Source organism: Cucurbita maxima, unplaced genomic scaffold, assembly GCF_002738345.1.
Source record: "Cucurbita maxima cultivar Rimu unplaced genomic scaffold, Cmax_1.0 Cma_Scf00021, whole genome shotgun sequence".
NCBI classification, from domain to species: domain Eukaryota; kingdom Viridiplantae; phylum Streptophyta; class Magnoliopsida; order Cucurbitales; family Cucurbitaceae; genus Cucurbita; species Cucurbita maxima.
Window position 1 is genome coordinate 2,242,093 of NW_019272037.1, and position 24,968 is coordinate 2,267,060.

The 24,968-nt window shown below is 40.1% G+C and overlaps 6 protein-coding genes and 2 long non-coding RNA genes across 8 annotated transcripts; 3 read left to right on the forward strand and 5 right to left on the reverse strand.

Moving 5' to 3' along the window:
• The first annotated feature begins 96 nt into the window (after positions 1-96).
• Positions 97-1,326, forward strand: LOC111495476 (high-affinity nitrate transporter 3.1-like). Its single transcript, XM_023145536.1, has 2 exons — positions 97-271; positions 660-1,326. The coding sequence occupies exons 1-2, from the start codon at positions 124-126 to the stop codon at positions 1,157-1,159; spliced, it is 648 nt and encodes a 215-aa protein (XP_023001304.1). The 5' UTR covers positions 97-123; the 3' UTR covers positions 1,160-1,326.
• Positions 1,327-1,777: 451 nt separating this feature from the next.
• On the reverse strand, positions 1,778-5,103 carry LOC111495463 (manganese-dependent ADP-ribose/CDP-alcohol diphosphatase-like). Its single transcript, XM_023145519.1, has 2 exons — positions 4,848-5,103; positions 1,778-3,025 (listed from the first exon to the last, which is right to left on the reverse strand). The coding sequence occupies exon 2, from the start codon at positions 3,002-3,004 to the stop codon at positions 1,982-1,984; it is 1,023 nt and encodes a 340-aa protein (XP_023001287.1). The 5' UTR covers positions 3,005-3,025; positions 4,848-5,103; the 3' UTR covers positions 1,778-1,981.
• An 854-nt stretch (positions 5,104-5,957) lies between these two features.
• LOC111495423 (quinolinate synthase, chloroplastic) lies at positions 5,958-11,770 on the reverse strand. Its single transcript, XM_023145465.1, has 7 exons — positions 10,448-11,770; positions 10,034-10,318; positions 8,854-9,072; positions 8,542-8,721; positions 7,160-7,672; positions 6,311-6,472; positions 5,958-6,210 (listed from the first exon to the last, which is right to left on the reverse strand). The coding sequence occupies exons 1-7, from the start codon at positions 11,201-11,203 to the stop codon at positions 6,157-6,159; spliced, it is 2,169 nt and encodes a 722-aa protein (XP_023001233.1). The 5' UTR covers positions 11,204-11,770; the 3' UTR covers positions 5,958-6,156.
• Positions 11,771-11,881: 111 nt separating this feature from the next.
• On the reverse strand, positions 11,882-14,058 carry LOC111495438 (cytochrome P450 71A1-like). Its single transcript, XM_023145480.1, has 2 exons — positions 12,779-14,058; positions 11,882-12,689 (listed from the first exon to the last, which is right to left on the reverse strand). Exons 1-2 carry the CDS (start codon positions 13,718-13,720, stop codon positions 12,075-12,077), a joined length of 1,557 nt encoding a protein of 518 aa, XP_023001248.1. The 5' UTR covers positions 13,721-14,058; the 3' UTR covers positions 11,882-12,074.
• On the forward strand, positions 12,414-14,638 carry LOC111495490. Its single transcript, XR_002720307.1, has 3 exons — positions 12,414-12,524; positions 13,426-13,572; positions 14,478-14,638. It is a non-coding gene; the product is annotated as an uncharacterized LOC111495490 (long non-coding RNA).
• Positions 14,639-20,060: 5,422 nt separating this feature from the next.
• LOC111495724 (cytochrome P450 71A1-like) lies at positions 20,061-20,964 on the reverse strand. The gene is made up of 2 exons (XM_023145880.1): positions 20,323-20,964; positions 20,061-20,219 (listed from the first exon to the last, which is right to left on the reverse strand). The coding sequence occupies exons 1-2, from the start codon at positions 20,962-20,964 to the stop codon at positions 20,061-20,063; spliced, it is 801 nt and encodes a 266-aa protein (XP_023001648.1).
• A 157-nt stretch (positions 20,965-21,121) lies between these two features.
• LOC111495489 lies at positions 21,122-21,553 on the forward strand. Its single transcript, XR_002720306.1, has 2 exons — positions 21,122-21,274; positions 21,356-21,553. It is a non-coding gene; the product is annotated as an uncharacterized LOC111495489 (long non-coding RNA).
• Positions 21,554-22,153: 600 nt separating this feature from the next.
• Positions 22,154-24,531, reverse strand: LOC111495440 (cytochrome P450 71A1-like). The gene is made up of 2 exons (XM_023145484.1): positions 23,572-24,531; positions 22,154-22,893 (listed from the first exon to the last, which is right to left on the reverse strand). The coding sequence occupies exons 1-2, from the start codon at positions 24,508-24,510 to the stop codon at positions 22,288-22,290; spliced, it is 1,545 nt and encodes a 514-aa protein (XP_023001252.1). The 5' UTR covers positions 24,511-24,531; the 3' UTR covers positions 22,154-22,287.
• Positions 24,532-24,968: the final 437 nt, after the last annotated feature.

Here is a 24,968-nt window from a genome sequence, read left to right on the forward strand (position 1 = left end):
TCTTCATGAGCCCAACTTGGGCTACTTTGACTTGTTCTGTCACCACTTGTATATAAAACCAACCCAGCTCCCTACTTCTGCTATGAGTGTCATCATCGTCGTCGTCCTCAAGTCTGCTGAAACATGGAGGGTTCAATCAATATGTCTGCTAATGGGTTTCTCTTGGCTGCTCTGTTTCTGTTCTGTTTCTTGGGATTCTCTCATGGACATATCCACTTTTCGTCTCTTCCAAGAAGTTTGGAGGTCACTGCTTCGCCTAAACCTGGACAAGGTAAGATTTTTCCGCTCCACCAATTAGATATCTTGTAACATTTCTCTAATGCACGCATTATGTAAACCTTGAGAAAGTCAAAAGGGAAAGTTTAAAAGGAGAATATCTACACTGATGAATTCATTACCAATAATATTAGAGCTAGACACTCAATGATTTGCCAATGAGAAGGCTGGACTACGAATGAGGATGAACACAAGATTGAAGGGGATGGATAGGAGACGGTGTGACAACAAGAACGCTAGATTCCAAAGTGGTGGATTTGGGAGTGGATTGTGTGATCACTGAAGAGAAAAAGTTTTAAAAACTTGAAGGAAAGCATATGATCTGAATCCAAAATTGGAACTTTACCCATTTCTAACAACTGGGTTGTCTTTTTTTAATGCAGTTCTCAAAGCGGGTGTTGATAAAATCAGTGTGACCTGGGTTCTAAACGGGACTGTCAAATCTGGGTCGGATTCGAGCTACAAGACCGTCGAGGCGAAGCTCTGCTACGCGCCGGTGAGTCAAGTGGACCGGGCCTGGAGAAAAACAGAGGACGATCTCTCAAAGGACAAGACCTGCCAGTTCCTCATTGTGGGAAAGCCGTACAATCCGGCGAACAAGACCGTACAAAAGTTCGAGTGGACTGTGGCGCGTGACATTCCAACGGGAACTTTCTTCGTCCGGGCCTACGCTTTCAATTCCGCCGGCGAGGAAGTGGGCTACGGGCAAACGAGTGACAACAAAAAAGGCACAAACTTGTTTCAAATCAAAGCGATCACAGGTCGCCATATCTCACTTGATATTGCCTCTGTTTGCTTCAGTGCTTTCTCTGTGCTGTCTTTGTCCGGATTCTTCTTAGCCGGCAAGAGAAAGACCAAGAAGGCAGAGGCGCCGGGACAGTAAGTTAACAAAGATGGAAACTTGCTCTGTTTCTGAGTTCTTTTTTTGAAGTCTTTCTGCATTTTGGGTTTCTCTTGTACTGTAATTTTCTAGGTGAAAAGATGGAAAATAAAGTGTATTAAATTATGAATGTGTTGATTAATGACAATATTTGAAGATATTGGACTTTAGCTTCAATGGAACACAAAAGGTTGCAACACTCCAACCTTAGAACATGGTGGAGTACAAGTTTACTATTTCTGTCTTTTCATTTTTCTACCACTAAGATATTAGATATTTTGTTTGTTGGTGAAAGTTCTCTCAATGTCATATGACTTTTGAAACCAAAAAGAAAGATATCTACACTCGTTAGAGGTCCAAAGTTCAAATCTTCGTATCTATATTTGTTGTACTAAAAAATCTCTGCCAGTTGATAACTCTCATATATCAAATAGTAAAAAAAATTGTCGATTTCATGACAGAAAATAAATCAGATAGATTATAAATGAGAAGTTAATAATGCATCTACCATCATCTAATTTCTTTCCCTACTATGCTACTAGAAAATGATGTACATGTTTTACCCATTTAGTATTTGGGAAGACATCAACTACTCGTAATAGTTTGAAGTAAAGAAAATAATAATAAAACGGTGCATAGTAGTTAGCAATAAACAAAAAATTCGAAACCATTTTTCGTTTTCTTTCTCCACCACATATTTGACAAGGGAAAAGTTGAGGGCTCCTCAGCCATTTCTACAAGGGAATGTAACTTAAAATTTCGTAGTTTTCCCTTTTCAAATGGCTATATACTTATGACCATGAAATATATACGTCATAAGATGATTTATAATGTAGATGTTAAAGGGTCTGTAATGCAGCCAATCTCACTGTCACAAGTTCGATCGGAATCGAAAGGCATTCTTGAGCTGCTCATTCGATCTATAGCAATAAGATACAGTCCATCATTGTAGACGTCGATGTGTCCGAACGCGTCGCTGCCAGGGGGACACTCAAGGGCTGCTTCAAGAACTCTATGATGTATTCCATGGGAATCAATTGTATATCCACCTTTATGATCGTGCCCAGCCAGGCAAACTTTGACACAATTGTAATTGTGTATCAGGTTCATTACTTCGTCGTAGTTCCATAGAAGTGCTTCAAAAGATGTTGCCCCAGGATCTAGGGGCAGATGACTGCAAACAATCACCTTTTGTTTTAAATGTGTTGCTTCCTGAAGTACACCATCTAACCATTTCAATTGTTCTTTACCAACTCCTCCATTGAACATAAGGTATCTTCTTTCTAAGCCAATCAATCCTGATGGGCTATTCTTGTCTGCATTTGGGTTTCTCTGGGATAGAATTTGGAGGGCCTCCATTGAGTTTGGATGATCCTGAGGCCAACCAATAACACTTATATCATAACCATCAAGTACGACGAATCTGAAATTCGAAGTAGGCGAGAAGTCGTAATAAGCATGACCTCCATCAAGTTTTGAAATCTTCAATAATGGAAGTAATTCTTTGCGTGGAAGATTGTAGAGGCAGTGGTTTCCAATCATATGATATACCAGACCATTAAACTTATCAAATTCACCAACTACTTTCTTTACAGAGCTGAGAGATTGGTCCTTGGGGCAAAATCCATCAACAATGTCTCCAAAATTTAGGACGAATTTAAGCTTTTGTTGGTTGTTCCAGTTTTGCACTGCTCTTTGCAGTACATTAATACTATGTCGATAATAACGGGGAGTGCCAAGGAATGAGCGACCATCAGGAATATCTGCATACTGAACATCGGAGATAACACCGAAAGAAAATAAAGGCTGCCTTCCTTGAACACTTCCTATTCCACTCGCAGATGCCATATTGTAGTAAACACGTGAATCCTATCAGAACAGCATGAATTATAAGAATAAGATCCCATAAAAGAATTTGTTGAAGAAACAAATAACAGTTATTTGGCCACAAGTTCGAGAATTGGTCACCATGCAATTAAAAGAACCAGGCACTAATAACGAGAGTCCAGAGAGTTTCCTATGGCTATGTGAACGTCTAGGTAACAAATGTGACTCTAAATTTTATAAGTAAAATCCTAGCAAGTATAGGAGGAATAGGATGAAAATTATTGACAAACCATGGTACGGTAAACCTTTTCATTTATTATCATGGTCGTCTTCGACTGAACAAAAGCTTACCCCCTGATAATGCCTTGCATATGTATCTAGTATCTAACATCAGGCACCATGTGCTTTTCTATGGCATGGCTGTTCTAGTAGGCCTGTCTCATGTGGTACCAAAGCAGCAAAGCCTAAAGCATGCTACACTATCAGGGTCTTTCTTTCTTTCTTTCTTTCTTTCACCTCTTTATGTGGGATTTTGTTTTTCTTTTGAGGTAAAGGTTATGAATAAAAGATAACTATAGGAGAAAAAGAAGTCCTTTCCTTTTCCTTAATGTGCTGCCATCTGTTTTAGAGATAAAAGAAAGAAGAATAGAGACTTCGCGAAGGGGCCTTATTCTCAATTCTCCAGACTTGGAATGACAGAAATAAACTATTGGACAGCCAATTCTTTTATCAAAAAATAATTTCAAATGAAATTTCAAGGCACAAGACATCAAAATGAAAGGAATGAAGGATACATGTTATAGAAAATCTCCCCAAGTAACTTGTCAGGTGTAAGATTTTGGATTGGAGAGGAAAATGAATGCCAGTGAGGACGTTGGGCCTTGAAGGGGGGTGGATTGTGAGATCCCACATCGGTTGGAGAGGGTAACAAAGCATTCTTTATAAGGGTGTGAAAACCTCTATCTAGCATATGCGTTTTAAAACCTTAAGGAGAAGCCCAAAAGGGAAATCTCAAAGAGAACAATATTTGATAGCGGTGGGTTTGGATTATTACATCATCACTCTTCTCTCACGTAGAAAAAGAAGACAGGGCAAACGAAAGGTTAGAGATCAAAAAAGTCTGGATCAGTACTACGGTGAATTCAAAAGTTTTCTGATGCAAGGAGTTGTCAGACGTAACACATGTGGAAGAAGAAAAAGTTATGAACTAGAAGCTTCATCTTCATTCGTCACATCCAAGTATAAAGCCAACAAGCATTCGATGCACTCTTGCATGGAATAATTTTCAAGGAAAAGTAGACACAGAGCATTTCTTTTAACTTGATAAAATAAATCAACATCTGAATGAAAACAATCTTACCAAGCAAACTACTACCGTCAATTCACAAGAATGTTGTATACTTGTTCAAAATTATACCTCAATCATCAATCATTGAGCTCAGACAAAATAGCTAAGGCATTCTAAATTCTTCTGCTAATAACTAAACAGAACAGGTAAACCCCTATCGTGAAAACCCTAAAACCTAGAAGGACAGAAATCAGATAGTAGGACAATAGCCAGGGTGTTTTAACTCGAGAAAGTTCCCAATGCAGCAACATATCGATCAATAAACCATTCAACTCGAAACTCGAAATCAGAAAAAAATTCTTGAACAACAAATTGAAAGCTAATCATGAAGAAAGAGATGAAATCTCCAGGCATTATGCTTAAAAAAACCCCAGATTAAGCCGAAAAGCTCTGTGAATAACGTAGAACGTCAATTGCACATTAGACGAGATAAATTAGAGAGAAAAAAATCAATCACTTCGATGAGATGACAAGAAAGAGTGAAGAATCGGAGGGAAAATTCGCAACTCAAATTACCTGATTCCTTAGAGAATTGAAAAAGAGAGAAGAAAATCAACAATGGGTCCTTCAGCCAAATTCCGAGAAATAAAACTATAGAAGAAACAGAATGAAGAAAGTTCTGATGAGGGTAGTTGTTAAAATCAAACTGACCGAAATATCCTCAAATAAATACCCTAATGACTACATTACCCTTTGACGCCTAACCCGTGTCGGTTGAACACGTGCTTACGTGGTCCAATGAAATTAATAAAATAGTCAGCGGCTCGAATATTCTTAATTCAATTTCTTTTGAATCGTGGGTCCCACAAGTTACATTATCTCGTGCCTTCTCACGAGGAATGGTCGACTTTTAATGTAAAAATGAATATTTTTTTCTTTTTAATTAATTAAAATTTTTAAATTTTAATCATTAATTACCTAAATTCGATCTTATTTTGAAATATTTGACAAATTGTAGGTCAAGTTAAATATATTTTTTAAAAAAGAAATAATGACAATTATTAATAACTAAAATGATTTTTTTTGTACAAAATATAAAATAACAAATAATTAAGATAAATTTACTCAAGAATTTAAATTTTATTTTTATAATTTTATATGAACAATTTTTATAATTGGTATATGAGTTGTTCATTGAATCATTCTTACATTGTATAATAAATGCAATTTATTATGAGGGCGGAGAATAGAGTGAAGTGACATTCCACAAAAGGTAAAATTGAGTGTGTGAAATCCCACATTGATTGGAAAAAAGAACGAAACATTCTTTAAAGGGTGTGGAAACTTCTCCCTATCAAACCTGTTTTAAAAACTTTGAAAGGAAAGCCAAAGGAAAAAAAGCCTAAAGAGGACAATAACTACTAACAGTGAGCTTGAATTGTTCAGGCTTGGGCTGTTAAGTGTGTTTCCGTTAGCTCAAGGAAAGTCAAGATTCAGTCTCGAAAAGTCTGAAGGAGTTGGAAGATTGGTAAGAAGTGTATAGGGAGGGACGTTCATGTGAAAACGAGAGTCTTAACCTAAGGGTACAACCATTTTTTGAGTCTTTCAAGAACTCATTGAATCTATATAAATATAACTTAGTTCTGTGTCACACGGTCAAGAGCTGTTACAAATCTATATAAAAGGTTAAGTAAATCATACTTGATCACCTAAAGCTACTAGATTTAGTAGTGATTAAAGATTTATGTGAGGTGATACATAAATGGTTGTGTTATTCAGGGAAAAACTTAGCTCAGAAGAGAGAATGATTCCACATGTTCTTGGCTCAACAGCAGCGGATGAGAAGAAACTAGCATGGATTGACTTGCTAAAACTGTCCCCATTGCTAATGCCGATTGAGTATCTGATGAACAAGTTTCTCTGGCAGCTGTTTTGAAGCCTGAAAACATGAACCAGTGAAGGAGAATCCCAGACCAAGTATGGTTCATACAAGTGAACAGAGGGGGAATCTAAGAGGTAATGGATTCAATGAAACAAACCTGGAAATCTCTCATGTGCAGGATTGGTTCGCACCCGATATCTGCTACTGATTTTCCTGTTACTGTGTGCAGTTTGAATCTCTTGGCTTCATGTGCTGAAATTGCACTTCTGTTGTCGGGGAGATTTTGACAAACTTTCATAAGAGAGCTGAGAGAATTCATCTGGATCATACCACACAAAGACGATATGAGAATCCAAGACAACGTCGTCTCGTTTCAGAAAGATTATGTCAAGAGAAAAAACTAATGACACCATTTAGGCTTGCCAAGTTTTCTCCCTCCAATTAATTTAAGAGAGGAAAAGAACTAATTGTGTAACAACTCAAACCCACCACTAACAGATATTGTCCGATTTAGCTCATTACATGTCTATTAGGGAGAGGTTTCCACACTCTAATAAAAAATGTTTTGTTCCCCTCTCCAACCGATGTAGGATCTCACAATCCACCCTCCTTGGCAGCCAGCGTCCACGATGGCTCACCGACTGGTGTCTGGCTCTGATGCCATTTGTAACAGTCCAAGTCCACCACTAATAAATATTGTCCGCTTTGGCCCGTTACGTATCGTCGTCAGTCTCAAGCCCACTGCTAACAGATATTGTCCGCTTTGGCCCATTACGTATAGCTGTCAACCTTACGGTTTTAAAACACGTCTATTAGGGAGAGGTTTTCACACCCTTATAAAGAATGTTTGGTTCCCCTCTCCAACCGATATAGGACCTCACAACTTGCTTTTAGTGACAATTCCTTATTCAAATAGGAACATGCTACAAACAAACCCTTCACAGCATTATCCATATCGAATGGGAACAAAATTTACTTGGATGCTAAATTAACTATAAATACTAACCTTCATGTATGGACAAGATGCACAGCCACCGTGAATAGAACATCCCTCCCCACTGGAAACTCCGGGTACTACAGGTAAATTGATGTCACCAAGTACAACCGGGTTTTGGCCTGGGGATGAACTTGATGATGTTCTTGTCATTGAATCTGATGACACGGGAAAGACAATCTCCACGTTGATCTTTGCTCCTCCAGAAGTGGATTTTGCAGAATTGAATAAATTACGAATGGCTGCAACAATTGATGTTATCATTCCGGATTCTGTTCCCAACACGAATTGTAGATGTTCATTGACATTTCTGTCCAAAGCTTCTTGCACCCTTTGTTTTATGAAATCCAATATATTCTGGGTGGAACCGACAATTCCCATTCCTCTTCTTTTTGCTTCCATCGCTAAAGAAAACATTTCTCCAGGGACTTCGAAGTGAGCAGTAAGGAATGCATCACAATACATTTCGTTTATCTTCTCCACAACTTCATGCCCGAAAAGATGGTGTACAATGCACGTACCTTCCTGAAATTAGAAGACATCTATTATATCAAATAATAACAGTAATCTAGAGGTCAAATAGGTCAGTGATGGTGCGGAAATCAACACAATCTACGATACAAAATATAACAACTCAAGCTAACCGTTAACAGATATTGCCCTCTTTGGGCTTTCCCTTTTGGGTTTCCCCTCAAAGTTTTTAGAACGCGTCTACTAGGGAGAGGTTTCTACACTCTTATAAGGAATGTTTCATTCCTCTCTCCAATCGACGTGGGATCTCACAATCCAACACACCTGGTGGTGTGCCAACGAAGATGTTGGGCCCCGAAGAGAGGTGGATTGTGAAATCTCACCTCGATTGAAGAGGGAAACGAAACATTTCTTATAAAGGTGTAGAAATCTCTTCCTAGCAGACGCGTTCTAAAAACCTTGAGGAGAGAAGCTCGAGAGAGAAAGCCCAAAGAGACAATATATACTAGTGGTAGACTTGGGCTCTTACAAATGGTATCAGAGTTAGACACTAGGCAATGTGTCAGCGAGGACGCTAAGTCCTGAAGGGGTGGACATTGGGTGGTGTGACAGCGAGGACGTTAGGCCTCGAAGGGGGGTGAATTGCAAGATCCCACATCAGTTGGAGAGGAGAACAAACTATTCCTTATACGGGTGTAGAAACTGCTCTCTAGCATATACATTTTAAAAACCTTGAGAGAAAGCCCAAAGAGGACAATATCAGCTAGTGGTGGCTTGAGCATATCAAAAGAAGGTGCCAAAATTTGCGAACATATCAAAACTAACATAACACTCGAGGCACAAGCTTTATCAATACATGCTCAACCATAGCTTATAATTAAGAGAGGGCGAAAATAGAGGAAAAAAACAGAGTTCCAAAAAACCTGGTAATAGTGCAGACGAGGGAGCAATGATCTAATTGAGTTCCTATTATGTTTTGGATGAACCATTGCAATTGCTTCATCTGTCATCTGGGTCATCTGCTGCAACAGTTCTAAAATATTTGCACCCATGTAGGAATCGGGCCCATACCAAACATTTAACTCAGGTACTTGAGCAAAAGCCTGAACAAAGCAAAGAAAGGATGAACATTAAGCAGTAAGGCAGACTCCAAGTGTATTTTGAAGTTGATTCCTACTAGCACCGAAAAGATTAACAAGTATCAGAACGGATGCAAATGAGAGAATATTTTCTACCTGCAAAATTGTTTGCACGACATTAGAAGATGTACAGGTAATTGTTGGCACAAGCTCATGAGCATAGGCTTTCGTTTCTAATGATGTATTTATGTAGATAACATGCAGGGAGGGAGAGTCCTTTGAAGCCATTTCAAGATAATTCATATAGGAAGGAGTAGCTGCAGCTTCGGCCAAAGAACAACCGATTCGTTCATCAGACATCCTGTACACACCTACCTACATATATGGAACCATTATCGATACCTCAATAGTTCCACCACCATTAAATGCTGGGCAGCAACATCTAAATTAATCTAGAGAAGACCAAAAAATGTATCATGATGTAAAGTGAACAAGTTTCATCCATACGCTGGAAGGTTAGAACCCAACTTCTTACAGAGAAAATTCTTGAATTAGAGATGACACTAGACTATTACAAAGGCTTTAATAGTTCATAAAAACGAATCATAGAGCATGGGAAGGACGTAGGGTTTTGAAAGAGTTACTGTGAGATCCCACGTTGGTTGGGGAGGAGAGTCGAAGTATTCTTTCTAAAGGTATGGAAACTTCTCCCTAGTAGACGCGTTTTAAAAATCTTGAGGGGAATCCCGAAAGGGAAAGCCCAAAGAGGACAATATCTAGTTGTGGGCTTGGGCTATTATAGACTCGAAGGGAGTGGATTGTGAGATCCTATATTGGTTGGGGAGGAGAACAAAACATTTTTTATAAGGGTGTGGAAACCTCTCCCAAGCAGACGCGTTTTGAAAACCTCGAGGGGAAGCTCGAAAGGAAAAGCCCAAATAGGACAATATTTGCTAGTGTTAGAGTTTGGCTATGGGGGTGGATTGTGAAGCCTTACATGAGTTGAGGAGGAGAACATAGCATTTTATAAAGGTGTAGAAACCTCTCTCTAGCAAACGCGTTTTGAAAACCTTGAGGGGAAGCCCGAAGAGGACAATATCTGCTAGCGGTGGGCTTGGGCTGTTATAGACCCGAAGAGGGGTGGATTATGAGATCCCACGTCGATTGGGAAGGAGAACGAAACATTCTTTAAAAGAGTGTGAAACTCTCCTTAGCAGGCACGTTTTGAAAAGTGCGTGAGCTGTTTAACATTCTGACTACTTTCACTATCAGTTCATCTTGTATCGATAGATAACAATGAAAAGTTAAGAAGAAATTTGAGAGAAGGAAGACGCACCTCTCCAAAGCCAGCTTGATCAAGAATCGCACGAACATTTTCCGACATGAAATCTACACCAAGTACTGTTACAAATTGGCATCCATCTTTAGCCATCTTGACAGCCATATCTGCCATTACCAATGAATCAGATATATAAATGTGAGACCATTCCTTCTGGGCGGCAGTTAACACCCCTTGGACTTCAGGATCCATGTAAAAGTGTGCAACAACGCCAATCTTTTTCTCCCTTAGCACTTTGACAAGTTCTTTCACTGTAAAATCATTTGGGAACAAATATCTTGCCTGGAAAAGGAACTGAATAAACGTACTGCTACCAGAAACCAATTTCAAGCTTTTTTTGTACATGAACAGTGTTTATCTTCAATAGTTAATACATAATCCATAATTTATATCAAATGTGTCATCAGTTACCTGAGCTTCGGCATAGCTTCCTTTTGCATGAACTCCATCAGCAGTCACAACCAGAGATGGAAACGGCTCAAATGGAGACTTCCCTTCAAGCTCCGCAAGCAAAGCCTTAGTCCTCTTTTGCATACTAATCAAAACATTGTACCAAGTATTTACTCTCGATCGCTCTCCACCCGGCAATCCCACATTCAGAGCAGCCAAATCGTCCGTCTTCAATTTCAGAACATCCTCAGGCATCGCACCATCAAGCACCGAAACTAAACATGAGCAAAACCCTTTAGAGATCTCTGAATCACTATCTGCAGCGAACCTCATCTTGCCCTCTTGATCAATCCGCACCTCCAACCACACCTGCGCCGTACACCCCATGACCCGATTCGAGTCATGTTTCGCTGCGGCATCTAAAGGAGGGAGAAGAGTCGCATACCGTAACAACCGCTTCACTCTATCAATCGGCTCGGATATGGACTCGAATTCCTCAATCAGGCGCTGTAGCTTAAAAGGGACGAGCTCAGTGGTAGACGAGGGAGATAGGGTCGCAGCAGAGCATGAGAATCCAGAGTTGATGCTTCGGGTACTGGATTTCAGTGGATTGGTATCAAGTTGAGGCGATTGAACTGATTTAAAGGTCTCGAATAACGATATGGGAGACTTCTGAGCTAGAAACTTAAAATCGGTACACTTAGAATTAGGTTTCCAGCAAAGAGAGACAACAGAAGAAGAGGTAGCTCCACTTGCCATAATCGCAGAGAACTCCATTGCAAGAAGGGAACTAACAAGACGGTCGCGAAATGCAAAGAAGGTAGAATGAGAGAGGAACAAAGGGCAAGCAGTCAATTAGTAGTGGGCATTAAAGCGTGATCCTCGAACGCAGCGCAAGCAAAATCTGATAAGGACAGAGAGGGAGAGGCGAAGCGAGCAGAGCCAATCAATTAAATGCAAGGTAGAAATCGCAATACGTAGATGATGATAATAGCTGCTACTGGTTTTCTTAGCCGATTTAATCTGTAATATTCAGAATTGAACTTGTTATTTGAAGCTAATCGTGCGAATGATGAACAGAGATATAGAGAACGAGGAAGTGTATGGATTAACAGGGAACGGCTGCGAAGTTGAAGGGAAGGCGGAATCTAGAAAAACGGCTCAATAGAGAAGAGAAACAGCCGCCATGAAAATGGAGAATGAAAGCGATGGCTGAAAAAAGCGAAACGAATTGCTATCATAAATGGAACATTGGCCCACCGCCATTGGCATCAGCCGCCCTCTGGCTTTCCGTCGTCTTCTGTCACGATTCTGTCGTGGCCTTCCCATGTCTGGTAGGCCTCGGGAAGGAAAGTCCTTTCTAAAAAATTAATTAAAATCTTTTTTTAATCATAAAAATTTGATTGAATTGGTAAACTCGTTGCTTCGATCACGAGTTCATATGCTCTATGAGACTCAAATGTATCATCATACTATGATGATTTGTTATTAATTTTTGTGACAAAGGAAGGAGATTGGATAAAAACGGGGGAACAGTTTGTTCGATGATCTTGAGCCGGTAGCCTACAAAGGAACAGGATTAACAAAATAAAACACAATCAGAGACCAGATTACAGTGATTAGCGTGCAACATCACACAAATTGTAGATTAAGTTGAACATGTTACTGGCTTAAGAACAAGGGGATGCTTCTTGATGAGAGCGAGCCCCATATCTTCACTCATGTCCACGTCTTGAGCCATCATACTGTCATCAGGCAGCTTCCAATCAAAGGAGTGTAGAAGGTTAGCCAACACATATTCGATCGATGCAAAAGCGAAATTCATCCCTGGACAGATTCTTCTCCCGCCACCAAATGGGAGGAAATGGCACCCTTGTCCTTTGAAATCAACTGGGTTGTTCATAAATCTCTCTGGGATGAACTCCTCTGGATTCTCCCAGATTTTTGGGTCCCTTTGAATCGCCCAAACATTGAAGAACACTCTGGTTTTTGATGGAATACAGTAACCTCCCAGCTTCACCATTTCAGATGTTTCTCGAGGTAATAACAGAGGAGCAGGTGGATGAACCCTAAGTGATTCTTTGATAACACTTCTAAGGTATTCCATTTTAACGATATCATCGCTATCTATCTTTAATTTTTTGCCCACCACTTCTCTGATTTCTTGTTGTGCTTTCTTCATTACTGTTGGATTTCTTGCTAGCTCTGCAATCGCCCATTCCAATACTGATGCCGTCGTATCCGTTCCAGCTATGAACATATCCTGAAACAATAATAGAGCTAGAATGAACACTAACTGTTTGATAAAATGTCTGTGTCAGTTGTTTGTTTGCGTGTAGGAAAGAAAAAGACCTCTAACACTGATTTTAAACTTTCTCGAGTGAATTCGAAACCGAGATCATCCTTCTGCTGAACTTGAAGAAGAATATCCACAAAATCTTCTCTGTCGCCTTGAAAATCGTCCCTCTTCTTTGTCTTGTGTTCTTCAATCAACTGTTCAAGAAAAGTATCTAGAGCTCGAGATGTTTCTTTCAATTGCCCAATTAAGCCTGTGATATTGTCGATCCATCCAAAAGCAGGGTAAAAATCTCCCACACTAAAAGCCACGACTAACTTAGCCATCCTTCTTGTTAGCTCACCAAATCTGCTCTTTCCATTTTCATCTTCAAATTTCTCTCCAAATATGCATCTTGAAACTATGTTGTTTGAGGTTGAGGTAATCAACTCACTAAGATTTACAGATAAACCTGAAGAACTTGCTTTATGTACCTTATTCACCAAGATTTCAACTTCTTCTTCCCTCACATACTGAAATTCATGTATTCTTCTCTGACTTAGAAGTTCAAGAGTGCAAATCTTTTTTAATCCTCTCCAGTATTCCCCATATGGAGAAAACCCCACATCTTTGTATCCATAGAAGAACAAATTTGCAGCGGTTGATTTGGGCCTGTTAGAAAAACTGATATCATGATTCTTAAAGATCTCTCTGACAATATCAGCTGAGGAAACCACAAGAGTTGGAATCAATCCCAGTCGCAGAAACACGAGAGGACCATACTTTTTGGAGAGTTCTTGCAGCGATCGATGGGGATACCTGCCCAGCTGATGAAGGTTTCCAAGTATTGGTAGCTTCGGTGGTGATGGAGGTAAGTTCACTTTTTTTACTCTTAACAACTTGAGAAAAATGAAGAACAGTAGGAAAAATAGAGAGCAATTCAAAAGATTGAACTGATCCATATGATTGTCAAGTTGTTGACCCTGCCTCTGCTGATCTAATTGTGATCTTAGATCCATCTTCTTTTATGGATTCGTTAAGCATATATTATCCTGCCCATGTTTCCAGAAACATTTAGCAAGTTCAACCCTACAAACCCAGAAGAATAAAATAATTACCCATATTGGAATATGCGTTGTGGGTCATTTATATTATTAAATCTTCATTCTACGATTTAAATATTACAAAATGTGTCACACCCCTCGATTTAAATAATCAGTCAGTGTCGGTTTGGACGTGCGGAGTGCTAGCTGTTCCTTGTAGTGTAATCTATTGAGAATATCAACTAAGCAAAGCGGTGGGAACACAAAATCTTTTATTTGTGTGATTTAAGTTAAGTCACGGTTGGGAGAATATTGGCCATTTTAGTTCGTTATGTGTTACGGTTAGCTTTATGTTTTTAAAACGCGTCGGTTAGGAAAAGGTTTTTGCACCCTTATAAGAAATGTTTTATTCTCCTTTTCAACCGATGTGGGATCTTACAATCTACCTCTTGGGGTCCAGTATCCTCGTTGACACACTGCTCGGTGTTTAACTCTAGTACTAGATTGTTGAACACAACTTTTTATAAGAAACACTCGCAAGATTGATTGGTATTTCTTGTGATAAAACTTAGGGTACGATGTAGAGTAATCTATTCTTAGAGTATCTAAATTTATTCTCCCAATATGGAAAAGAATATATATATAATGTATTGGACTTAACCTATCCGACTAGATATTTCAATCCCTCGTTAGAATTTACTTTATTTTACTAGTTATATGGTACTAACTTGAGATGCGGGGGGGTTTCTTGCAAACAGGAGTCCATTTTCTTCTTCAACGTCCAACACAGAGATGTCAGGAAGCTTCCAGGCGAACCAGTAGAGAAGATTTGTTGAAAGGAAGCAATTGCAAACGATATTCCATTAGACTACAATGGTAATGGGGTGAGATGGAGAGGAATCTTCTTGCGAACAGTGATTCCATGGAGTTCACTCATGTCCAACAATTCTCCCGCCATGTCCTCAGGCAACTTCCAATCAAACCAATAGAGAAGGTTGGCCAACACACATTCAAAAGAAGCAAGCGCAAACGACAATCCAGGGCACTTCCTTCTTCCACTTCCAAATGGTATGAACTGAAAATCTAAGCCTTTGAAGTCAGCACAATTTTTCTCCATGAATCTCTCTGGGATGAACTCGTTTGGCCTTTCCCAGATTGTGGGGTCTCTTTGGATTGCCCAAGCATTCACGAAGACACTGGTTCCTGATGCCACATGGTAGCCTTCGATGTCGACGACGTCTGATGTTTCTCGTGGCACAAGCAGAGGAATTGGTGGGTGTAGTCTTAGAGATTCTTTTATCACACATTTCATGTACTCCATTTTGCTAATGTCATGCATTTCATGTTGAACACAACTCACTGTGGGAAACACTCGCTCTCTTTATTAAGACCAATCGAGAAGAGAATACAAGACACTCTGTAGAATACTTCTGCTTTTTATTGTTTTTAGATTTCTTAGATGAATAACCTAGGTAGGGTGGGGGTATTTATACTAAGAGTAAACAATCTATATTTAACCAATCTAAATCTAGACCTAACCGATTTGAATCTAGACCTAACAAATTGAATCTTTCTCCTAAAATATCTACATCTCTTTCTCCTAAAATCTCTACTAAAATAAATATACTGGGCTCGTACAATTAGGCTTGACTCTATTGGGCTAGTACAATTATTGGGCTTGACTCTATTGGGCTAGTGATGATATTTCAACACTCCCCCTCAGCACTAGTCCTCATTCGCTGCATCATGTTGAGCTGACAGCGAAAGCTCTCATGTTTGCTAGTATTCAACCCTTTTGTAAACAAGTCTGCCACTTGGTCATCTGTCTTGATCTGCTGCATCTCAATTTCTTCCTTTAGGACCTTCTCTCTAATGAAATGGTAGTGCACCTCCACATGCTTTGTTCTAGCATGAAACACTGGATTTTCTGCAAGGCGAATCGCAGATTGGTTGTCGCAAAGAAGTGATATTGGATAGTCAATTTTCTGGTGCAAATCTTCCATCAAGAGTTTTAGCCATGTACTTTCCTGGGCTGCTCCAGCCGCTGCTCTATACTCTGCTTCTGTAGTTGATAATGATACTGTTGGTTGTCTCTTGCTACACCAAGAAATTGTTCCCGAACCAAACTTGAACACATACCCAGTGGTTGACCTCCGAGTATCGTGGTCTCCTGCATAGTCAGCATCACAGTATCCAACTAGCTTGCAGTCTTTGCTTCTTTTGTACAAAAGACCATAGTCGATTGTACCTTTGATATATCTCAAGATCCGTCGAGCTGCATCCAGATGAGGCTTCTTTGGACTTTGCATGTATCGACTCATAACCCCAACTGCATACGAGATATCAGGTCGAGTTAAAGTTAGGTAGATAAGACTACCTACTAGTTGTCGGTACGTTGTTTCATCGTTCAACTCTTTGCCTTCATGTGCACAAATCTTGGCATTTATCTCCATCGGTGTTGAAACTTGCTTGCACTCTAACATGTTGAACTTCTGAAGCATGTCTCTGGTATACTTTTGTTGGCAGAGAAACAGTCCTTCATCTGTGCGATCAACTTCTAGGCCTAAGAAGTGTTTAAGCTCTCCTAGCTCTTTCATCTGAAAGCGTATTGATAAATTTTCTCTTGTTTGATAAATTTCTCTTTCATCGTCCCCGGTGATAATCAAATCGTCCACGTAGACCAACACAATTGTCAAATTTCCTTCTCTTTCTTTGATGAATAGGCTTGAGTCTGCATGCGCAACTGAATAACCACTTTGGGTAAGAAATTCAGCAATCTTACCATACCAAGCTCTCGGTGCTTGTTTCAGTCCATAAAGAGCTTTTCTAAGCTTGCATACATAATTAGGATTAGCTGCACTCTCAAATCCCTTTGGTTGGTTCATATAAATCTCCCTGTCTAGCTCTCCGTGCAAGAAGGCATTCTTCACATCCATTTGCCACAGTTTCCAATCTTTACTTGCTGCGAGTGCTAGCAGAACTCGTACGGTAGTAATCTTTGCCACTGGACTGAATGTTTCATCATAATCTAGTCCATATTGTTGAGAAAATCCTCGAGCCACGAGTCGAGCCTTGTATCTCTCGATTGATCCATCCGGTCGACGCTTTATTTTATAGACCCACTTGCAAGAGACGGGTTTGATATCTCCTAGTCTTGGCACTAGTTCCCAAGTTTGATTATGCTCCAAGGCTATAATTTCTTCCTCCATCGCTTTCTGCCAAACCGAGTTTTGTGATGCTTCTTCATATGTCTCTGGTTCGTAAACTCTATCTTCTACAATAGCTGCATTTGCATACTTAGGATTTGGCCTTCGGATTCTATTTGATCGCCTAAGTTGTTGATGTGTTGTTTCATTTTTATCAGATTCGCTTGATTGAGTCACCTCCTGCTTGTCAATATCAATGTCGCTTGGATTTTCAGATGCATCGAAATTTGATTGAATTTGTGTAGTTTGCTCCCCCAGCTTCTGTTGTAGAATTTCTTCAATGTTTGAATCTGATAAGACTTTCTTCTCCGAGGACCACCATGTAGATGCTTCATCAAAAACTACATCTCTTGATGTATAGTATTTTCCACTTGTTGGATCACAGCACCTCCATCCTTTTCTTTGATTGTCGTATCCAACAAATACACACTTGACTGCTTTCTTGTCAAACTTGCTACGTAGATGGTCAGGCACAAATACATAGCAAACACAGCCAAATACTCGGAAGTAACTAATTGTAGGTTTCATATCCCATAGTATCTCAAATGGTGAGACGAACCCTAGCTTTGGTTGAGGAAGCTTGTTGATCACATGGGCAGCAGTTCGCATAGCTTCAGCCCAAAATCTTCCTGGAACGTTCTTTGCGTGTAACATGCTTCGACAGGTTTCTGCAAGGTGTCGATTCTTTCTTTCTGCTACACCATTTTGTTGTGGCGTGTTGGCACATGTAAATTGACGTCGTATCCCACACTCGTGTAAATATTGATCGAACTCATCTGACGTGTATTCTCCGCCATTGTCTGAACGTAGACAACGAATCTTCGCTCCTACTTCTCCTTCGACCATCATCTTGAATTCTTGAAACTTTGAGAACGTGTCAGACTTTTCTTTCATAAAGAAAATCCACACATATCTTGAGTAGTCGTCAATAAATGTCACCATATACCGCATTCCGCTGATCGATGCTTGTTTGACTGGGCCGAACAAATCAGAGTGAACTAACTCTAATGGTTTCTTTGCTTTGAAACTTGACTCTTTGTATGGTAATTGATGAGCTTTACCATACTGACATCCAGCGCAGACAACGTCTGTTTTGACTTCCAGTTGTGGTAGACCTTTGAGCATAGATTTCTCCATAATCAGCTTCAACTTATGGTAGCTAATATGTCCCAATCTTGCATGCCATAGATCTGTCGTCTCATTCTTTCGGGTCTTGTCAACATAGGCAGACTCTGCAGATAGAACGTAGACAGACTCCACTCTTCGTCCTTCTATCGTCGGCTTTCCTATTATCTTAACATCTTGATAAACTTTTACATCTTCTGGCCCAAACAAGACATAGCTTCCTGATGTTGTTAGTTGTGACACTGACAACAAGTTCTTCTTTATACCCGGTACATGATAAACATTATGTAGCGACACTGTATCAGACTTATTGCCAGGCATGATTGTCGTATTGCCGATTTGAGCAATTGATAACTGTGTGTTATTTGCTGTACGTACCATACGACTTCCTTTGTACTCTTTCTTGTCTTGCAATTTTCTCTGATCGCCAGTCATGTGATTTGAACATCCTGAATCAACGATCCAGTCATTCTCATAGTTGATATGGTCTTCCATTGTCGCCATGAGTGCTAGCTCGTCTTCTTCTATGGGACATAGTACCTCTGCATCCCATTCATCTTCTATCTTCTTTTTGGATATTGCCACATTGTTTTCAATGGTCTTTTTCCTGGACCAACAATCTCTAGACATATGGCCCTTTTTCCCGCAGTTATAACAAATACCACCAAATCTCGTTCTTTGAAAACTCTTGTTGTCGTTCTTCTGAGCTCTCTCAGGTTGTGCAATCCCTTGGTGGCTTCTTCTTTTGTCACCATTGTATCCACGTCTGGTAGACGGCCTATTATTGCTCTGACTTTCACTCGTGTAGAGTGCTTCTTCACCCTTCAACGTGAAGCCTCCCATTTGTTTAGCCATGGCTTCTTGGCTGGCTAACAAATTTTCGAACTCTACCAGTGATGGTTGAGTGGGCCATCCTTGTACAGCAGCAATGAAGCTTCGATATTCTGGTCGCAATCCGTGGATTATAATCCTCTTCATTCGAGATTCTACAATGGCGGACTTTGGGTCTAGTTCAGTAATCTCCCGACAGATCGATTTGACCTTGTGGAAGTACTGAGCAATCGTCATATCACGTTGTGAAATTGACAACAACTCATTCTCCAGAAGTTGTAGTCTCGTATCATTCTTCTTTGAGAACAACATCACGAATGTGTCCCATGCTTCTTTCGGTGTCTTGTCATCCCAAATATGTTCTAACATCTCTTCTCCGATGGTGGTCTTCAAGGCAAACATTGCTTTGCCTGCTTTGATTCTCCATTTGCGCAAGGCGTCGTTAGAATCCTCCTCTGGCGGCGTAGTTTCACACCCGCCAACGATCTCCCAAAGATCCTGTCCTTGTAAATAGGACATCATGCATGTTGCCCACGTGTTGTAGTTGTTGTTGTTGAGTTTCTTAATTCCTCCAACGATTTGGAAATCACTCATCGTGTTGGCCATACCTCAGTAATACCAAACAAGTTCTTTTGACACAAGACTTGCAGAGTCACAGACTTCTCACGACACAAAAGAAACTCACTCACCACTAATCTCAAGAAATCGTTTCTGATGTGGAAGATCAGGCAGAGCTGCAACCACAGAGCATACTAAGGATTCCAAGAGATCAGATAACCTACACTAACCTCGCTCTGATACCAAATGTTGAACACAACTCACTGTGGGAAACACTCGCTCTCTTTATTAAGACCAATCGAGAAGAGAATACAAGACACTCTGTAGAATACTTCTGCTTTTTATTGTTTTTAGATTTCTTAGATGAATAACCTAGGTAGGGTGGGGGTATTTATACTAAGAGTAAACAATCTATATTTAACCAATCTAAATCTAGACCTAACCGATTTGAATCTAGACCTAACAAATTGAATCTTTCTCCTAAAATATCTACATCTCTTTCTCCTAAAATCTCTACTAAAATAAATATACTGGGCTCGTACAATTAGGCTTGACTCTATTGGGCTAGTACAATTATTGGGCTTGACTCTATTGGGCTAGTGATGATATTTCAACATTTCAATTTTTGGCTTCTTTCCAACTATTGTTCTGATCTCTTCTTGAACTTTCTTCAAGGTGTTTGGGTTTCTAATCAGCTCTGCCATTGCCCATTCCAATGCTGTTGCAGATGTGTCACTCCCACCGGCGAACATGTCCTACAATTCCGACAGCCATATTGAATTTCGGTATGTTCATCCTATTTTCAATTGCTAGTCGAAAGAGTAAAAGTAACTAAGAGAGAAACAGAGACAGAGAAACCTGTAATATGGCTTTGAGGTTGTCCGGAGTGAAATGATAGTCGAGCATGATATCTTGGTTGAGCTGCAGCATAATATCCAAGAAATCCCTTTTATCATCAGGTTTACCGGTTCTTAACTCTGTCTTGTGCTCTTCAATTACCCTATCCAAGAATTCATCCATTGTTTTAGAAATTGTTTTCAGTTCCCCAATGAACCCTCTAACTACATCAACCCATCCGAAAGCAGGGAAGAAATCTGCCACACAAAACGCTGAGAGTAGCTCGATTACCCTTCTTGATACGTCTCGAAATCTATTGTTCCCATTTTCATCCTCAAACTTCTTTCCCATAACGCATCTGGACACTACATTGTTTGAGATTTGAAGGAATAACTTGCTAAGATTCACAACCTCACCGCCAGCACAAGCTTTATGAATCCTACTGATAAGAACACCGACTTCTTCATCTCTGATATACTGAAAGGACTCCACTCTTTTGAAGCTAAAAAGCTCAAGAACGCACATTTTTCTGGCTCGTCTCCAGTACGCACCATATGGGGCAAAACCCATGTCTTGGCATCCGTAGAACAAGAGATTAGTGGCTGTAGTTTTGGGTCTGTTGGAGAATTTGAGGTCATGGGTCTTCATTACTTCTCTAGCCATTTTTGCTGATGAAACCACCAGAGTTGGGGTCTGGCCTAGCTTTAGGAGCATGAGAGGCCCATGTTTCTTCGAAAGAGACGCCAAAGATTGGTGCGGCAAGGTTCCTAATTGGTGAAGGTTGCCGATGATTGGCAGTTTGGGTGGTGAAGGAGGTAAATTGATGCTTTGTTTTTTGCCTCTGAACAGCTTAAGTAAAAGGAGGAGGAGGAGGAAGAAGAAGAAAAGACAAAAAGAAATAGAGATGGGATTGATGTGAATGGCTTCTCCATATTGAAATTGTTGCCTCTTCCAATGTTGTTGAAAGTTTGAGGTTCGATCCATTCTTCTGTATTCTTCCAGCTTCGTCTTCCTGCAACAAATGTTTATCCAAGTTTAAGATCCTTTAATCCAGCTTCGACTTGGACTTCAGCATTAAGAGCCGACCAGTGATAAGTTTGATGTCTCCTTCTAGTTTGTCGGTTGTGCTTCCCTTTGATGTCCCTTCTAGATTTTTCTCCTAGCTTGATTTTTAAGTTCAGTTTACCTGATTTTTCTTGTTTTAAGCGTAAATTACATTCGATGTGGCTAGTTTATGGTATTTTGCTAGGAATTTTCAACTAATGGCTGGTGTGATAAGGTTTGGAACGGTAGCATGTTGTTTCTTCTTGCTTGATTTGAGATAAGGCACTTTCAACAAATTGTGCATACTTGTGAGATCTCACGTCGATAAAGGATGAATATGTAGACGCCTTTTAAAAGCAGTAAGAGAAAGTCTAAGAAGGAAAGTTCAAAGAAGACTATATTTACTAGCAGTGAGCTTGGACTTTTACAAATATCATTAGAGCTAGACATCGGGCATTGTGCCAGCAAGGACACTAGCTCCCAATGGAGGTGGATTGTGAGTTCCCACATCCATTAGAGAGGGGAACGAAACACTCCTTATAAAAGTGTGGAAACCTTAAGCTGTGTCAGTGAGAACACTAGCACTTAAAGGGGTGGATTGTGGAATCTCACCTTGGTTGAAGAAGAGAACGAAACATTTCTTATAAGGAGGTGTAAACCTCTCCCTAATAGTCCATAATAGATATGTTTTGAAATCGTGAGGCTGACCAATAATCGTAGTAATTACATATCTGTGTTCATTTATTTATCTCTGAATTAACAAGTAAGCGACCAATAATTATTTCCACGTGCAGGTAAGAGACCAACCTTCCTAAAAATATTTTACACCGCAACTTCATAAGCAAACCATATGGTAGTCCTTACAGAACTTCACATACACATTATTATTGGTACTCACTCACTCACTCACTCACTCATAACCATTAACGAAATAGCCAAATATTACACAGAGCGTGGAATTGGGACAAGAGTGAGAGGATGTTTCATGAACACTGAGAGCCCATGTTCTTCAGTCATATCCAATGGCTCCCCGGCCGGCAGCTTCCAATCAAACCAATAAAGAAGATTAGCCAATACAGATTCAAAAGCAGCCAACCCAAACGACATTCCAATGCACTTCCTTCTTCCACTCCCAAATGGAATGAACTCAAAGTCTTGGCCTTTGAAATCAACCGAGTTTGGGTCCATGAATCTCTCTGGGATGAACTCATTTGGGTTTTCCCAGCTTTTGGGGTCTCTTTGAATTGCCCAAGCATTGACCCAAACGCTGGTTTTTGGTGGAATTTCGTAGCCTTCAAGGTTCACAGTGCCCATTGTTTGTCGGGGCACCAATAGAGGAACTGGAGGGTGGAGTCTTAGAGACTCTTTTATAACACACTGCATGTACTTCATCTTTTGAATGTCTTCCGCTTCGATCTTTGGTTTCTTTCCCGTTATTGTCCTCACCTCTTCTTGAACCTTTTTCATGGCTGTTGGGTTTCTCATCAGCTCAGCCATTGCCCATTCCAAGCCTGTTGCTGTCGTGTCGGTTCCTCCGACAAACATATCCTGCAATTTGACACCACTTTGAAAATTATTATGAAAATCATAAACGGTACTACCTCACACTCAAGCTCACTCCTTAGTAAATATTGTCTTCTTTCAACTTTTCTTTCAGACTTCTCATTAAGATTTTGAAACGTATCTATTAGGAAAAAGTTTCCACATTCTTATAAAGAATGTTTCGTTCCATTACTGTGAAATCCCACATCGGTTGAAGAGAGAAATGAAACATTTCTTACAAATGTGTGGAATCTTTTCCTAACGAACGTGTTTAAAAACCTTGAGGGGAAGCTCATAATGGAAAACCCAAATAAAACCGTATCAGCTTGAGCTATAACAAAACACCTCAACACCTCTAAAAATCAGTGTCTCTAAGAGTGTGTGGCCATGTAAGGGAAAGGAACAAGTATTGTCCTCTTTCGACACCCCTCAAGGTTTTAAAACGCGTCATACTAGGGAAAAGTTTCCACTCTCATAAGGAATGTTTCGTTCACATCCACTATTATGAGATCTCACACCAATGGGGAAGAGAACGTAACATTCCTTATAATGATATGGAAACTTTTCTCTAGGAGACACGTTTTAAAACCTTGAGGGAAAACCCAGAAAGAAAAGCTCAAAGAGAACCATATCGACTAACAGTGAGCTTGAACGGTTAGGGAGAGAGGAGAAGAGGAACAAAACCAGTAAAATTGCTTTGTAATCGTTCATAGTGAAACGATAATCAAGAGTATCCCGTTGTTGCAATTGTAGAATGATATCAACAAAATCCATCTCCCCAGATCGATCACTGTTCTTCATCTTCTCTCTATGTTCATCAATCACTCTATCAAACAGCCCATCCAACGCTTCAAAAGTGTTCTTGAGTTCCCGATGGAACCCCCTCACCACATCAACCCATCCAAGCCAAGGCAACGCATCACCAACACAAAACGCCGACAACAACACCATAACCTTCCTCGTCACATCTCCAAACCCACTCATCCCTTTTCCATTCTCAAGTTTCTCTCCCAAAACGCATCTCGACACAATATTATTCGAAGTTGACATCAAAACCTGGTTAAGATTCACCCCTGAATCTCCAAAGCCACAACCTTTACGAATCTTCTTGACAAGCTCACCAACTTCCTCATCTCTCACATATTGAAAACACTCAACTCTTTTGGCACTCAAAAGCTCCAAAACACAGAGCTTTCTGGCCTGTCTCCATTGCTCTCCATAGGAAGCAAAGGCCACATCATGGCATCCATAGATTAAGGATTGTGCAGCTTTGTTTTGGTATCTGTTTGAGAAGATGGTGTCATGGGACCTCATGACTTCTCTAGCTAGCTTTGCGGATGAGACGACGAGGGTTGGGGTTTGGCCGAGCTTGAGGAGCATGAGAGGGCCATATTTTTCGGACAGAGATGCCACTGAGCGGTGTGGGAGGCTGCCTAGCTGGTGGAGGTTGCCAATTATTGGAAGCTGTGGTGGTGATGGTGGTAAGGCTTTGGTGCTTTTGGTGGAGAAGAGTTTGAGTGAAAGTAGGAAGAGGAAGAGGAAGAGGAAGAGGAAAAGAGGAAGAGGAGCTTGAGTGATTTGGTGCAAAAGTTGATGAACATTTTTGTAGGATATTGGATCCATTGATTCTCTATAGGGTATGGTACTACACCTATGCTATATTTATAATCTCGGAGGGAGATAAAAAGGCTATCTCGATCGGGTAGTTTTATATTTGTTTAATCTCTCAACTTTCAACTCAATCTGATACGTATGTTTAAGGACATTCAGATACTTTTAAAGTTCATTAATATATTAAACATAAACTTTTAGGATCTATTAGATACAAAACGTGTTGGGTAATATTGTTCATTTTGACCTATTGTATATTGCTATCAGCCTCACTCTATTTTGAATGTGTCTACTAGATTCTACACCCTTATAAGAAATGTTTCGTTTCCCACCCCAACTAATGGGATTCTACACCCTTATAAGAAATGTTTCGTTTCCCACCCCAACTAATGGGAGATCTCACAATTCACCCTGGGGGCTAACGCTCTTATTGGCACACCACCTGTTGTTTGGCTTTTGATACCATTACA

Bases quoted from the DNA above. Each gene is read 5' to 3' on its own strand.
- LOC111495476 (XM_023145536.1), top strand. From the start codon at position 124: ATGGAGGGTTCAATCAATATGTCTGCTAATGGGTTTCTCTTGGCTGCT. The intron at 272-659 runs GTAAGATTTTTC...TTTTTAATGCAG, and splicing joins TTCGCCTAAACCTGGACAAG to TTCTCAAAGCGGGTGTTGAT.
- LOC111495463 (XM_023145519.1), bottom strand. From the start codon at position 3,004: ATGGCATCTGCGAGTGGAATAGGAAGTGTTCAAGGAAGGCAGCCTTTA.
- LOC111495724 (XM_023145880.1), bottom strand. From the start codon at position 20,964: ATGGCTAGAGAAGTAATGAAGACCCATGACCTCAAATTCTCCAACAGA. The intron at 20,220-20,322 runs GTTTCTCTGTCT...TCGGAATTGTAG, and splicing joins ACCTCAAAGCCATATTACAG to GACATGTTCGCCGGTGGGAG.
- LOC111495440 (XM_023145484.1), bottom strand. From the start codon at position 24,510: ATGGATCCAATATCCTACAAAAATGTTCATCAACTTTTGCACCAAATC. The intron at 22,894-23,571 runs GTTTTGTTCCTC...GTCAAATTGCAG, and splicing joins ATTACAAAGCAATTTTACTG to GATATGTTTGTCGGAGGAAC.
- LOC111495438 (XM_023145480.1), bottom strand. From the start codon at position 13,720: ATGGATCTAAGATCACAATTAGATCAGCAGAGGCAGGGTCAACAACTT. The intron at 12,690-12,778 runs GTCTTTTTCTTT...TTATTGTTTCAG, and splicing joins GTTTAAAATCAGTGTTAGAG to GATATGTTCATAGCTGGAAC.
- LOC111495423 (XM_023145465.1), bottom strand. From the start codon at position 11,203: ATGGAGTTCTCTGCGATTATGGCAAGTGGAGCTACCTCTTCTTCTGTT. The intron at 9,073-10,033 runs GTGCGTCTTCCT...CCATATATGTAG, and splicing joins ATCAAGCTGGCTTTGGAGAG to GTAGGTGTGTACAGGATGTC. The intron at 7,673-8,541 runs GTTTTTTGGAAC...TTCTAATTTCAG, and splicing joins CTCGTCTGCACTATTACCAG to GAAGGTACGTGCATTGTACA.